Source organism: Hyperoodon ampullatus (assembly GCF_949752795.1).
Source record: "Hyperoodon ampullatus genome assembly, contig: scaffold_355, whole genome shotgun sequence".
NCBI lineage: Eukaryota > Metazoa > Chordata > Mammalia > Artiodactyla > Ziphiidae > Hyperoodon > Hyperoodon ampullatus.
This window is the reverse complement of record NW_027640976.1, coordinates 343,531-359,050: the sequence shown is the minus strand read 5'-3', so window position 1 is coordinate 359,050 and position 15,520 is coordinate 343,531. Positions and strand designations below refer to the sequence as shown.

Genomic DNA, 15,520 nt, shown 5'->3' with positions numbered 1-15,520 from the left:
GTTAGAAATATTAAGACTATTGTTGACTCTCTCATTGTCTAATCTATTTATATCTAAATGTCTCTTCAGTCTTGTGGTATTTACATTTGTCAGTTAGTTTCCAAAATCTGCCTAATTCCCTACAGACTTCACACAAAGACATGATATAACAGGATATTTCCACAGTCTCCCGTTCCTTTCTGTCAAGGTATGAATGGTCTTTAAAGGATTTGCATGCTAAAATGAGCCAGAAATCCCTTCAGATCTTTTTTCCTTTGTTCTTTCTACCCTGTACCAAAAGAACAAAAGACCTACATTTCATGACTTTGTAAATTCATTTAAATTAGTTTCAGCAGGAGTGAATAATTTATTATAGTAATAAAAGGAAGAAAATATGTAGTTGCTTTTCTTAACCAAATAAATTCAGAATTTCAAAGTATAGCCCTATTTGTAGAGAAATTGTGCATATGGCATAGGGATGGTTTTGTTCCTGGAAGGAAAGCATTTATTTTTTGGATAAAAGCCAGTAAAACATGAAGAAACAATATAGAGAGTGAATTTATAATGTCTTTGATATTTATAGTAAGTGTGGCAGGTTCATGTTGGTTGATGTCTGGGGATATCAATTTTGAATTATTATATTAAAAAATTTATCCTTGGAAGGAAATAATGAGGTATTTTGGGAATTTTCCATGTAGTGTATACAATGCATTTCGATTATTTAAATAATTAAATTTGAGTGTAAAAATATACGGGATATCTGCTTTTTTAAGGAAAATATCTTTAGTTGTGTTAATAATACACCATATTCAAGAACCATACTTAGTTGTACAGAATTTTCAACTTCAACATACATCTCTACTTGCTTTTACTAGTGCCATCAGCCAATTGTTAACTGATGTTTGAGAGACCGAAAGTTTGGCTCAAAATGCCTGACCACTGAAATCAAGGAAATGAAGAGGGGGGAAATACGTATAAACAAAATATACACTGATTAAGGAGAATCCAAAACGTAATTTAGAGCATGCCATCATTGCCCAGAAATTATTGAGGTGTAATTGACATATTCTATTAGTTTCAGGTGTGCAACATAATGATTCGATATTTGTATATAATGCAAAATGATCACCACAATAAATCTAGTTAACATCCATCACCGCACATAGTTCCAATTCTTTCCTTGTGATGAGAAATATTAAGATCTACTCTCTTCGCAGCTTTCAAATATGCACTACAGTGTAGTTAACTATAATCATCACGTTGTACGTTACATCCCCATGACTTATTTATCTTATAACTGGAAGTCTGTACCATTTGACCCCCTTCACCCATTTCACACCACCCCCACCCCTGGCAACCACCAATCTATTCTCTGTATCTATGAGTTCATTTTGTTGTTGTTGTTTTAACATCCTCTATTTAAATAAAAGAAATATTCCATCCACCAGTGACCATGGATTCCTTCTCAGGTGAAAATTACTACACTAGAGTTACCAATATGTAAGATAATATTTCACATAGATCAGAGTCAGTGTTTTAATATTATATTTTATGTAGCTTCACAGATGGAAGATGAATATGTAACCTGAGAATTTATTTCATTTTCTAGAAAACTGCTATATATAATTTTGGTACATAGTACCAAAAAAAAGATAATCAAATAAACTCCAATGAAATGTTCATCTAATGTAATTGAAACTGAAAATTTCTAGGAAATGATATAATAGATGTGGGTTGCTTGATTTAGATCTTGGAATTTAGGACTGGAATAGTATAATATTTTCTTGGATTTTCTCTTGCAGATGACTTGTTTAAAGTTCACAAGCTTAAGCCAAACGTGAAGTGGCGACAGGCTTTCGACAGCTACTTAAAAACTCTGCCTCCATACTACTTATTAGTATGTATTAACTCTATCCAATCAATCAAAAACTTCACCCCTGAAATAAGATAGTTTTTTTTTTTAATTTGTAAATTTGGGTCGCCATTGTCTTCTCAAATTATGTGTAAGAGCTTGGAGATGTCATGGCAGCACAAAAGAGAACTGCTTATTTTATTTCCTTTAACTGCCATGGTTATTGTTATAAAACACATCTATGTTTCTCTTATAAAAACTAACCTTGTGAAATTATAATTTTGGAATTTAAGAAAAATAGGACTGGATTTATGTATTATATCAACTTCCCTTTTTAACTCTAGAAATTCGCACTATTGGGTTTTCCTCTGAAAAAAAACCAAACAACCTGAAGACATTATATTTACTTATGGCTTGTTAAATGTGTCCTAGACACAGCATGAAGTAGGGGCACTGGTTAGAGGGAATCCAAAAAGAGTAAAAAATCACTTGGTGTCATTTGGATTTTTACAATTTGAGAAAAAATATTCATAATTATTTTGAACTAGTCATATAATCTAAATCAAGATTATCAAAATCATTTCAGAGGTGGATGTGGTAAACTTTAAGCCAAGTTTCTAGAGGTGAAAAGGCAGAACCTTAAGTGGTACCATTGGTGTCACTGGGAGGAGAAATTGGGGTGTGTTAGTATTTACCATGGCAGGAATGGGGTGCACAATAAAATGCAATGTGAAATGATTTTATGACTTGGGAATTAAGACTGAAAGCAATTTACCTGTTTGAATTTGCTGTTACTTGCTCTTCTTATCCCACTCTCTTCTGATTTTTTTACTTTCTGCTCCTTACTTTTCTGCTATTTTCATTGCCACTTTTTAATGTTCCATGTTTGGTTTTATGTGCAGCACCTTGACTTCTAAGAAATGAATCATGTCCCTTTGCCCCTTATAACTGAAGTTTGAGTATTTTAAGATTTATTCTATTCTTACTGTTGTGTATTTTGTTTCCTTATAGCCATTAAAGAAAGCACTAAGGATGATGGGAGCTCCAAATCTGATATCAGATAATTTAGATTGTGGACTTAGTTACAGTGTTATCTCTTACCTTAAAAAACTCAGCCAACAGGTAGTATTGGTAAAAACAAACAAACAAAAATCCTTTGCCCTCAGAAGTGCATTTCCTTATTCTTTAGTATAACTGTAATTTTCAAATTAAATGTGTATATATTTCTACACTTTATGGATTAGTAATAATGTGATTCTCTATGGCTTCTAGCTTCACCATTAAACTGCAGTTAAGGGTCTGTCAGTATCATTTGATGCTGTGCCATTTCTCCTTTCGCTTGCCAGTTTGTTCTACCCACAAGCTGGTTGATATTTTGTGGCCTAGGAGGGGCAGAGGCTTAATAGAATTATCCATGGGTCACATTTTGTCTATCCTCAACCTAGTTTCTCCTCAAATCACGTTGGGCTAGAGCATCCCCCTTTTTAGGTCAGCACACTGAGGCATGGTGTGATTAATGACTTGCCTGAAATGCGTTTTTAGGCAATAAATATCAGTATGCTTTTTCTTGGAGAGGGGGAGATGAGACCAGTGTTCCTCGCACTGGAGGGTGACAGGCCCTCCATCTGTTCCCCCACCTCATTTGCCATTATTCACCTTGTCCCTTGCCTGCCCCTCTCTATTAGTACCTCATCCTCCACTCACCCCTACTTATCATACTTCTCACCTCTACCTAGCCCATTCTTGCAGGGTGGAAATGTTTGAGAACTACTGAGTTAGAGCTTTACTGCCATACAAATGTGTTATGTTGTATGACAAATTAATGCAGCAGCTTTACTTTCTTCTTGTGCACAAATGTATTCCCAGGTAGGGAATAGTAGTAGCATTTGCAGTGACAATAATGCTTCAAGTTGGATATGTTTCAAAGTTGGGCCTTTAGAAAACAGAGCAAATAAGTGTCAGAGCAAATAAGTGTCAGATTTCTGACACCAAAGAACTAAAATGACTCCACAATTTGGGATGCTGACACACCTTGCTAGGAACTGGCAAAAACTTAAGTATAGTCTGGAGTTTACCAGCTCCTACCAGACCAGTGTGCTCATAAATGCAAAAGAAAGTAAAGGCAAACCCAGATTTCTGATCTATCAAGTGTCCCCTTAACCCCTTTCCCTCTCTGCTAAAAGATTTTTGTTGTTGTTAAATGTTTTGTTTTGGTTATTTATTTATTTATTGATCTATTGATTTATATTTTTTTATTTCATGTTTACCTTAGGCCTTTAAGGCTGTGTCAGCAGGGTATGGCCAGAAGGAAGAATAGTGAACAGAGTTGAAACTCATGCAAGTTCTGGGGCTTTCTGGGACACGTTGCTTGTATAGTTTTATCAATGACCTTTCAGGACCAATTTGTGGAAACAGACCCTTCATTTGCTCTTATGCCTTATTTCATGACTAAATTTTTAAAAAGATAATAAATATACTTAATTCCAATAATTAGGGAAAATTTATGAGTATCTCTGACCAAACCACAAGAAATTCAAAATTAATTTGGGCTTACTGGACATTGGTGGAATTCCACCTTTTAGAGAAAAAGAAAAGACCATTACTAATTTATACTAGCTCTAATTACTAATTTAATTACTAATTTAATAACTCTATGTCACCAGTGTTCTTTGAACCATCTCAGATGTATGTAAATCATGAAATATGCCCAAATATATTGCTACAGTACATTCTCAAGCAATATTTATCAATATGGTATAATAGTGTCTATTAAGAGGATTTTTTTGTTGTGAGTTAGTAAGAAGCTTACTGAGTACATATTACAAATTATTTACTTGGTAATATTTGTTAAGTATTACTTTTTGGGGGGTGGTCTGATATTAGAAATAAACACTATAAGTTTTTTTCAGATATAATGCAATCTATGTAATCTGAATTTTAGCACTAGTGTACTTTTATAAATACAGAGTTTTACCCTTTATGTCTGGGTCCGAAATGAATATGTTGACTTAGACTAGATTTTACAGTAACAAAATGTGACTTTACATGTCTATGAATGTAATTCTTACCCATGGTTTTCATTCTCTCCATGATTCAATCATAATTTTGACACTAGACAAGAGAAAAAAAAGTGTATTATTTGTCTTTCTAGCCCCCTCTCTCTGTTTGCTGTGGTAGTACAGAGAAGCACAGGAAAATGTTTAATTATCCGTTTTTCTGTGATTTGCGATTGAAATTTGTTCAGTGGGGTTCTTAAAGTATTATCTTTCTTAAGTAGTAAAAACAATAGTGATAGTATAGATCTTTTCATAACGTACCATGTACTTTCATTTTAGACCAAACTAGAGTCAGAACGAATACTAGCATCAGTGGGGAAGAAACCTCCCCAGGAAATTGGAATCAAAGTGAAAAATCATTCTGGAGGTGGAGTGTCCTTGACTCACAATAAAAATTTTAGAAAACTATTGAAAGAAATCATAGGAGAAACAGCACCGAGACTGGCAGAATTGAATACCAAAGAATTTGCCGGCTTCCAAGTAGGGCTCTTAAACAAGGTAAACTGTGACATAAATAGCTTGTTTGGGGTAGGGGGGTGGTAAGGTCTGTGAAAGATAAAGGGGAGAAGGAACAAGAGTAAGCAGAGAGAGCTTTCAGATCCCTTGCAGAACATTTGGTCCTATACAGAATGTCCATAAGACATTTGGTCTACACCAAAAGGTCCTTGAAATCTGGTTCGATCCAAAACATATCCATGCACATATTTGGTTCATGTCAAATGGTTTGGGACAGAACCAAATATCAAGGACCCTTTGGTGTGGACCACATGGCTCCTTGGACATTTTGGACAGGACCAAGTGTGACCAATTATCAAGGACCTCTGGCATGGACCAAATGTTGTACAGACATTTTGGACAGGACCAAATGTCTGCTAACCACCAGATTACACTGCTGAACTAACACTTGTGAGAGGATGGGGGAAGGAAGGAGGAATGGGTATGAAGAGCCTCAGACATCAGTATAGCTTGTAGAAAATCTTAACCAGCCCAGAAGGGAAGCCTGGCGCCACGATTTCCCATAAAGGAGGTCCACGTTGGGCAGAACTGGCCAGGCCCTAACATCCCCCATCATTCTCCATCACTGGCTGGGGGCAGCCTGGGGAAGAGCACAGCCTGGGCTCCAATGCTGCCCCAGATCCCAAAGGTACTGGGGCTGGAGGTGCTCAGATCACTGCAGCCCTTGTAGGATCAGCCACTGCTTCCCGGATGGACATCCCAGCAGCTCACCTCCGTGGCTGCCGGCGGACTACATCTAGATTACAAACAGTGGGCCTGCAAGGCTGCCCGCGGCACAAATCTCAGGATTTGATGTTTTAAATGACATATTGAAAAAGGATATTCCCAGTGGCTTTAATGCTCTGTGGGTGTATTAGAATTCAGAACAGAGCCAGCGAAGGCAAATTTTCCACTGGCAAAATTCTACTGTAGTTAGCTGTAAGGAATATCCCTCTCTTCACTAAGATTTTAAGAGGATTAGGAATTATATTTCTATATTAAAAGCCTCAGGAGTAACTGAAATTATTTCATTTCAAATAGGATTTGAAACCTCAGACATATAGAAATGCTTATGATATTCCACGTAGAGGTCTTTTAGACCAGTTAACCAGAATGCGATCCAATCTGCTGAAAACACACAAGTTTATTGTTGGTCAAGATGAAGGTAAGTGAACAAAGAAGTACTTTTTGTTGATTAGGAAAATGTCAAGTCTGACTCTCACGAAGATGTTTATTGCATAACAAGTAAGTTATTTTGTAATACTTTAATATCTATAATGCCTCTTTTCCCTGAATCCCTTCAGCTACCCAGGCACAAGTTTACTGTTCTTGGGTTTAAGGGGAAGTGTGCATTAATCGGTGCATATATTACACTACACGTTTTAGCTCTTGTAAGTCTCAAAACAACCCCATGAGATAGATGCTGTTTTTATGACCATTTTTATGGACATTGGAACTGAGAGTGAGCATTTTAGTAGTTTGCCCAGGTTTAGTGAGTTGGAAAGTGGCAGAACCTAGGTCTATCAGATTCCGGAAATTGCATGCCCCGACGCTATACCGCCCAGCCTACTGTGATGAATTCAATCCAAGTTCCTCATTTACAGGAAAAGAATGAACCTGATATTGTCTAGGATAATTGGTGACGGTGTGTAATTCCCCTTTACTCCATTTTGCTCGTTTTAAGCAGGGTCATTTGTCCATTAAAATGTGCAAATCTTAGCCTGACCAACCTCCTGAAATTATATGTCATTTTGTTTTTGTTTTTGTTGTTTTGGCAGGGGGACTTTTCTAGGAAGAGAGCCTGTAGATCTAATCAAATTTTCCGAGAGGGTGAGGCCCACTAACCAAGATTCTCTGGATGATAAGAGAAAACCATGGAGCCTAGGCTCCTTTTTTTTTAAATAAATTTATTTTTAAATTTTATTTTATTTTTGGCTGCGTTGGGTCTTCGTTGCTGCGTGCGGGCTTTCTCTAGTTGCGGCGAGCAGGGGCTACTCTTCGTTGAGGTGCACAGGCTTCTCATTGCTGCGGCTTCTCTTGTTGCAGAGCACGGGCTCTAGAGTGCAGGCTTCAGTAGTTGTGGCGCGCAGGCTTAGCTGCTCCATGGCATGTGGGATCTTCCCGAACCAGGGCTTGAACCCATGTCCCCTGCATTGGCAGGTGGATTCTTAACCACTGCGCCACCAGGGAAGCCCTGAGCCTAGGCTCTTTAAAACACAAAATATGGGGTTTTGAGTTGGGATGCTGGTATAGGGAATGTCAGCCCATTCTCAAACCTGGTATGAAGAGTGAGGGAGCTGTTCTTGCCCTAGGGATTTGAGCTTATAGGCCGTAGTGATGGTAGACTGAGTGATAATGGGATGAAGAGAGATGATTTTAGATCCTAGGCTGCTAGATTCAAGATTTTAGACTATCGGTTGCCAAGATACACAATGCTAAATCAGACTATGATCATGTCCTCTCAAAAGGACCACACACTTCTGCTGTATAGTATCTGTTGCTTTTCCGGTGATTTTGCAGATTCCCTTCATAGTGTTCCAGTCGCACAAATGGGTAACTATCAGGAATATCTAAAGACACTGGCTTCTCCACTTCGAGAGATTGATCCAGATCAACCAAAAAGACTACATACTTTTGGCAATCCATTTAAACAAGATAAGAAGGTGGGATATCTATTTCTATGTCTGCCTAAATCGTGATATTCTTGCAATAATTCCTTTCTTCTTGGCAACATGTACGTAAATCAGAGGTTCTCCTTCTGTTTGTTTAAGAGATAAAATATGCCTCCAGGGCTCTTTGTGAATGGAAAGTGGGAGCCTCCTTATGCAAGGGTGTGTTGGTTAAAAAAAAGTGATAGTTGGCATTTATTGCGTACGTAGTAGGAGCTGATATTTTAAGTGCTAACATTGAGTGCTCACAACTGCAGATGAGTACTACTATCTGCCCTATAATATGAACTCACAGCTCATAGTGGTCAAATGGTTCACCCTGAGTGACACAACTGATAAGAGCCAGGATTTGAACCCCCGTCTTTCCAGCTCCAGAGTCTGTATTTGTTCCCACCTCCACACACTAATTCCTTTAATATTCAGATCACCATTTATTTCCTCTGTTTACATTATTCAGATCTCTAGTGCTGTATCTAGACAGTTATAAAGTATTCCTCTTGAAATATGAAGTACTAAGTGGTGTTGCCTTGTTGGCTTGTTCTACATGTGAGATGTGTGCCTGAGATATACATGTGAGATGTGTGTGTGTGCATGTGTGTGTGTGTGTGTATCTCTGTGTGTATAAGTGAGAGATATACTGACTTGACCATATAAGCATGAAGACAAATGGAGATTATATCTGCATTCGTGGAGGAGACCATTGTTATAAACGTGCAGACCATGCAATAATGTCTTCTGTAACAAAAGTAGACTGAAAGGTATTCTGCTTCACCTGAATCTTCAATTAACTGGAGTTTTTCTTAATCTTTCTGTGTCTTGGTTTCCTCATTTGTAGCACTGGAGATAACTATGACACCTAACTAATAGAGCTCTGGAGTATTGAGTTAGTACCCATACACCATTTAGAACATTACCTGACACATGGTACATGCTCAGTGACTATGTTTTCCCCTTTATGTACTGTTTTGCTTTGGGAAATGCTTTGGAAAAGTCATTTATCATGATTTTATTCAAATAATGGGAGCGCGCATTCTTGGGTTATCCTTGGATGAGAACAGCTTTTAGTTAACCTTCTATACTGCTGGCTCTCATCTTTTATCTATTCCCAAGGGTGAAAAGCCCCCTCCCACATTTCTGTCCAGCACCAAGGTGGATGTATTTGAATCTCTGTGAGATTGCTGTTGGGGGAATGACATTTTCCATCTACCTGCCCCTCACCATTTTCATGCAGCATTCTGTACATTAACTATCAATATTTCTTAAGGATGCGTTTAAAGCACACAAAAGGGAATGATCTCCCTTACCAAGGGTTGATGCAAAATGGTTTGTATCTTCAGAAAGGTCACTGTGGGTTCATTCCCACTTTGGAACTCTCATCGAGTTGCTCATTCCCCAAGCTTTCTGGTTAATCATGATTGTGTTATGTTTGACCTTACAACAAGTTTCCTCCTCGTTCCACTTAAACTAGATTGAAATTGAGTAGCGTTTTCTGAGAACAGTCTCTGTGGGGTATGGCAAATCTTTGGCCCATGATTAAGATCTATATTGCTGATGTAGCGTATGATTGTATATGCATGTGAAGAGTTCTTGCAGTGTTGTCTTTAATGGAATATGTTCATTGATGTTTTCTAGGGAATGATGATTGATGAAGCAGATGAGTTTGTAACAGGGCCACAAAACAAAGTGAAACGTCCTGGAGAACCCAGCAGTCCTCTGACATCTAAGAGAAGGCGGAGTATGTCCCTGCTGTTGAGGAAACCACAAACACCACCTACTGTAACTAACCACGTGGGCGGAAAGGGACCACCCTCAGCCTCGTGGTTCCCATCTTATCCAAACCTCATAAAACCCACCCTTGTACATACAGGTATAGAGTAGTGGTTGTGATTTCCTTATGGCCCCTAGAGGACTAAGACACTAAACAATTTTCTTTTCCTTTGTATTCATTTCTTTTGTATTCAGATTTTGTTCATTAAGTAAACCGTTATTAAACCATCTATGTGGTAGGTACAAAGGGCCCCATGGGGAGTGGAGACCGTGTTTCAAGGATCTCAATATATATGAGGGGAGGAAGATCCGTACTTACATAGTAATTAACACAAGTTGGAGAAATGGCAAGAGATACGCCTGTTTGCTTTGCCAGGGCAAGGCGGAAGGAAGTGCAGCCATTTGGAGTTGCTGAGTCAGTAGGAGCAAATTGGCTCAATAACGGATGGGTCTGCATGTGTGCTCTGTGTCCTCAATTACTCTCTATGCTCCAACCCAGTGCAGTCTGACCCAGCCTCCTCCATTCCACTGGATGATGCCCAATATGAATCCCGCATCCCACTTTGTCTCCATTCCTCTGATCTGTGCTGCCCTCATGACACCAAGCTACTCCAATAGCTTCTTATCTGATTTCCCTACTTCCCATCTTCTCCACATCTAAGTCACTTCCTGCCCTGCAGACAAAGTGATCACGCCAACACAGAAATGAGACCATGCCACTTCCATCCTGAAGACCCATCATCACCTTTCCCAGGCACTCAGAACACAATCTGAGCTCCCGACTCTGGTCTACCAGCTGTGCACGACCTGGCACCGCCAACCTCTCCTAACACGTGGCCTGTCGTCTCCTCCTTGCTCTCTCTGCCTCTGTCTTTTGCTCTGTGCTCCCTGGCCAGTCCCCTCCCCGGGGCTCTGCACGTGCCCTTGCCGCAGCCTGGAGCTCTTCCTCTGCATGTGCACAGGCCGGCTCTCTCTCCTCCTCCAGGCTCTGCCCAAAGGACGCCTCCTCAGGAGGGCCTTCCCGACCACGTGGTCCACTGGGGCTCCCCCTCCTGCTCTGTGTCCCATCCCTGCTTACTTCTTCCCTAACACGAATTCAAACTGTAATAATTTTGTTGGATCATTGTACACTTACTGCCTGGCCTCCCCATGAGCATGGAAGCTCCATAAGTGTGGGGATTGTTGGCGTCTGTCCTGTTGGCTGCCGCTCCCCAGCTCCTGGCACGGCCCCCAGCACAGAGCAGGACGAGTCAATGGAGAAGAGGTGTCAGACCTGGAGTAAAAAGAAACTCACGCTTCTGACAGAGAAAAGATGGATGAGGAGGATCATATACTGACAGGGATTTGGGGTGGCGTGATGGGGGCCATACAGAACCTTCAGATCTAATGGGCACCCCCTGTGTTTCCTCAGAATTTTGAGGGAGAGAGGTGGGAGTTTGGCGGGGGGGCCATATAATCTGATGTCAAGCTCGGTAGAGCATGGCATTTCATAGGTAAATGACAGAAATCATGACACCAAGTGAGACGTGCTGCTTTTCAGCTTGTAGAGCACAAGCTGCAGCTAAACCCTCAGCACCAGGGACCTGAGCCTCTTTATTAGTTGTACTGTCTTACTTGGTTTCCATATGTGTTCATGGTGCCATGAAGAGAAGAAAGTGCGTTTGTCGTATTACCTTCCTGAGCTCAATTTGAGGGGTCTCAGGCTCCATCTGGTACATCCTCTTGCTTTATGAAACAATTTCCTCAAAACTGAGGAGCACCGGGCTGTCCCTGTAGGGTTGCCATAATGCACCTACGTCACAGCTCCACTTGTTAATTTGGTTTCCAGATGTTACTGCCACTCACGATGCTGATGAGGTGAAGACGGAATATGGTCCAATCCCACCCGATGGCTTCTTGTCAAAGTCTGCTGCCCCAGAGCTTGTGAACGTGGCAGGAGATAGTATCCTGCCCGACCAAGTGGATTCTCTGTCTGATGATTTCACTAGTCTCAGGAAAGATGACCTGATGCACAATCCTGGTAGTAATGCACTCGTAGGAGGAACCAAGAGCTGCAATGTCTCTGTAGATGATCGAAAAGTCTCGGCAACATCTGCTTTGGAAACTGGGCCAAATACATCGCAAATAACTCCTGCTATGGCACAAGGAATCAATGCTGATATAAAACACCAGTTAATGAAGGAAGTTCGAAAATTTGGACGAAGTAAGTAGTGAAAGAACATCTGTTAATAATATAATGGCGGTCCCTTTCCTTTTAGGATTCAGAATAGATTCAAGGTATCTCTTGAGGTGCATTTTTGGGAAGTATTGGGTTTTCACATAATTTAAAATGATTCCTCTTGCCTTACCTAAAAAAGACCCAATACACCTTTCTCTCTCTTTTTCCTCTTACTTGCTGTAATAGTTTCCTTTTGCTGCTGTAACAAGTTATCACAAACTTCGTGGCTCAAAACTGTATTATCTTAGAGTTGTGGAAGTCAGGTCTGAAATTATTTTCATTGGGCTAGCATGAAGGTGTTGGCAGGCCAGGGTTCCTTCTGCAGGCTCTAGGGAGAATCTGTTTCCTTGCCTCTTCCAGCTTCTACAGGCTGCCTGTGTTCCTTCGCTCGTGGGCCCTTCCTCCATCTTCAAGCCAGCAACTTAGCCCCTTCTCTCCTCTCTAACCTCTGCTCCCACCCTTACATCTTTTCTTTCTGACCAGCTCTACTGCCTCCCTTTTATAAAGTTATTTGTGGTTACATTGGGCAACATGTATAAAGATGGATAATCTCCCCATCTCAAGAGCCATAACTTAATCACATCTTCAAAGTAAAGTCTCTTTTGCCATATAAGGTAACATGTTCACAGGTTCTCAGAATTAGGATATGGACAACTTGGGGGGCCATTATTCAGCAGACCACATTTAATTAGCGTTTAGAGTTTCCCTAGCAGATATGTGCAGATGTCTTGATTTGAGTGTTTCAAATACAATCTATACCTAACTTTCCACACACAAGGAATGATTACTGATGATGTGTAAAGATTGAATTTTATGTTTCATCCATATTTTTCAAAATACTAATTTTTTAATATCTTCAGAGTATGAAAGAATTTTCATTTTGCTTGAAGGAGTGCAAGGACCTCTTGCAGTGAGGAAACAATTTATTGAATTTACCATCAAGGAAGCTGCAAGGTGAGTGTAAAGAGGAACTCTTCACATTGTGTTTTTTTTAAGCAGGAGGGCCCAACGCAAGACAGTCGGAGGGATTGGTGCTGTCTTGCTTTTTTTTTTCTTTTCTTAAAATTAATTATTTAATTAATTTTTGGCTGCGTTGGGTCTTCGTTGCTCTGCACGGGCTTTCTCAACTTGCAGCGAGTGCGGTCTACTCTTTGTTGCTTCTCATTGTGGTGGCTTCTCTCGTTGCGGAGCACGGGCTCTAGGCACGTGGGCTTCAGTAGTTGTGGCATGCAGGCTCAGTAGTTGTGGCTCATGGGCTTAGTTGCTCCGCGGCATGGGGGATCTTCCCAGACCAGGGCTCGAACCCATGTCCCCTGCATTGGCAGGCGGATTCTTAACCACTGTGCCACGAGGGAAGTCCTACCTTGCTTTCCTAAGCCCTGGCCCTCAGTCATAGTTACGGCTGTCTGCAGAGGCGTCTAGATTAATACTACCTGAGGCCAACTCATTCATCCAGGTCTGTGGAGCCTTCTGCACTCCTCACAGTCTGAGGTGGGCTTCGGCTCTCAGCTGGTAATCTCGGTATTAGCTAAGCCCTATGTTTACACGGACATATATTATCTATTTCCCACGTGAATTGGCAGTCCCACTTTGTACCCTGCACGGTGCCTCATGCTTCAGAAATGCTTTAAGGACCTTTTGGTTAATAAAATTTCTTTTTCTTTTTTAGGTTCAAAAGACGAGTCTTAATTCAGTACCTTGAGAAGGTACTAGAAAAAATAGAATCCCATCACCTTCTCAAGAACGTTAATCACATCAACAGGAGATTATGATGTTAACGCAAAGACCAAGGAGGAAAAATGAATAAGTGTTCTGTGCTGTAGGATAGAATGAGATATTGTTGAAAAACCTACGATGTTTTAGTCAAGGGAACTGCCTTGCAGAGGCTAAGAAAAAGAAGTGGAGCTTTTTGTTTTCAGATTCTCTGGTGGGAAAAGCTGGCTTTTGCCCTATGAGTTTTCTTTGAAAGTATTAATTTGTTGTTTTGTTGTTACTTTTCCCAATTGAGGAAGGTGATGTTATTAAGCCAGCAGGTTAAAATCAGTCAACCCTGTCGCCCCTACCACATGTGATAAGGGTTCACTCTTGAACTTGGCCGTCCTGGGCATTTCCAGAGTGACTAGGGGCCACGTGCAGGTGGGGCACTACTTGGTGCTCTTACTATGTCCTTTAGAAAGAATAGGTGTTCAGAGGCCAACTGGTAATCTTGTGTGTGCTGAACAAAGTTTTCAACCATTCCTAGTTGTGCCTTTAAAACCATGCAATATTCAGGACAGTTTGGATCAAAGAGTAAGTAAGCTGCTATTTGGGTAACTTATTTCTCCGTGGGAGGGTCAGGGGGAGTCACCAAACAATCTACCTCCAACTCTGTTCTATTTTGTCTAGAGACATTACAAAGTGCACCTGAGGCTGCCTCAACCCCTGACATTTGTTCTGGCATGTGACGACAGAACGTCTTCAGGTGGACTTGTGCATTCTGTGCTTCAGAAGCACTAAAAGGAAAAATAATGGATATATTTCCTTTAATGTTTATACAAAGGTTTATATGGAGCAGTATTGTTATCTTTGTATTAATTTGCAAAAATTTAAGTGTACAAAGAGATTTTGACTTGCATATATAAAATAAATCATTTTATTGATTTTTCACAAGGTTCCTGATGCTAGAGAATTTTCTAGCTTTCTGTTTCTTCTGATTTGTTATTCCTTTCAGAAAAAAAGTGCACACTGTTGTTGTTTTTAATAGATTTATTTTATTTCTTTACTTCTTTATTTTGTGGCTGCGTTGGGTCCTCCGTTGCTGCACGCGGGCTTTCTGTATTTGCCGCGAACAGGGGCTACTCTTTGTTGCGGTGCGCGGGCTTTCATTGCAGTGCCTTCTCTTGTTGTGGAGCACGGGCTTTAGGCACGTGGGCTTCAGTAGTTGTGGCTTAGGGGCTCTAGAGTGCAGGCTTAGTAGTTGTGGCACATGGGCTTAGTTGCTCTGTGGCATGTGGGATCTTTCTGGGCCAGGGCTCGAATCCATGTCCCCTGCCTTGGCAGGTGGCTTCCCAACCACTGCGCCACCAGGGAAGCCGCCACACTGTTAAATTAAGATGTTAGCAGAAGGATGTAAACTTCAAAACGTCACTTACGGAACTGAGTGATATTGGTGAACATGGTGGTGTAGGGCACTCTGAGTAGGGTACTCCAGAAACACTGGAAACACTGGGAAAACAATGATCGGAATCAAGTTTATTGGAACTCTGGAAGATCATCAGCGGTTTACAGCAACCATGCGAATGTTAAGTCTGAAGAAGAGCCATGAAATGTGACAGGAGAATTTGCTGGCATTTTAAGTTATTCTTGCCCCAGCCCTTCCCTAGTAGAGCAGTGGTCTTGAAGATGTCAGCCTGCATCCCAAATGAGGGGTCCTGGCTCAGGAGGGAGGAGAGTAGACCTTACTCCCAAGGAATTGTGTTTGTTTAAAGCTGTCTAGAAGGCTCCC

General features: G+C 40.7%; 1 protein-coding gene across 1 annotated transcript; it reads left to right on the top strand.

Moving 5' to 3' along the window:
* Nucleotides 1-1,781: 1,781 nt before the first annotated feature.
* On the top strand, nucleotides 1,782-13,808 carry LOC307069996 (integrator complex subunit 6-like; the record flags this gene model as incomplete). The annotated part of the gene is made up of 9 exons (XM_079728621.1): nucleotides 1,782-1,876; nucleotides 2,843-2,953; nucleotides 5,167-5,385; nucleotides 6,424-6,547; nucleotides 7,903-8,045; nucleotides 9,684-9,918; nucleotides 11,647-12,021; nucleotides 12,897-12,990; nucleotides 13,706-13,808. Coding segments are annotated over 9 exons (1,499 nt in total), but the record flags the coding sequence as incomplete, so codon positions are not given.
* Between the last annotated feature and the right edge of the window lie 1,712 nt (nucleotides 13,809-15,520).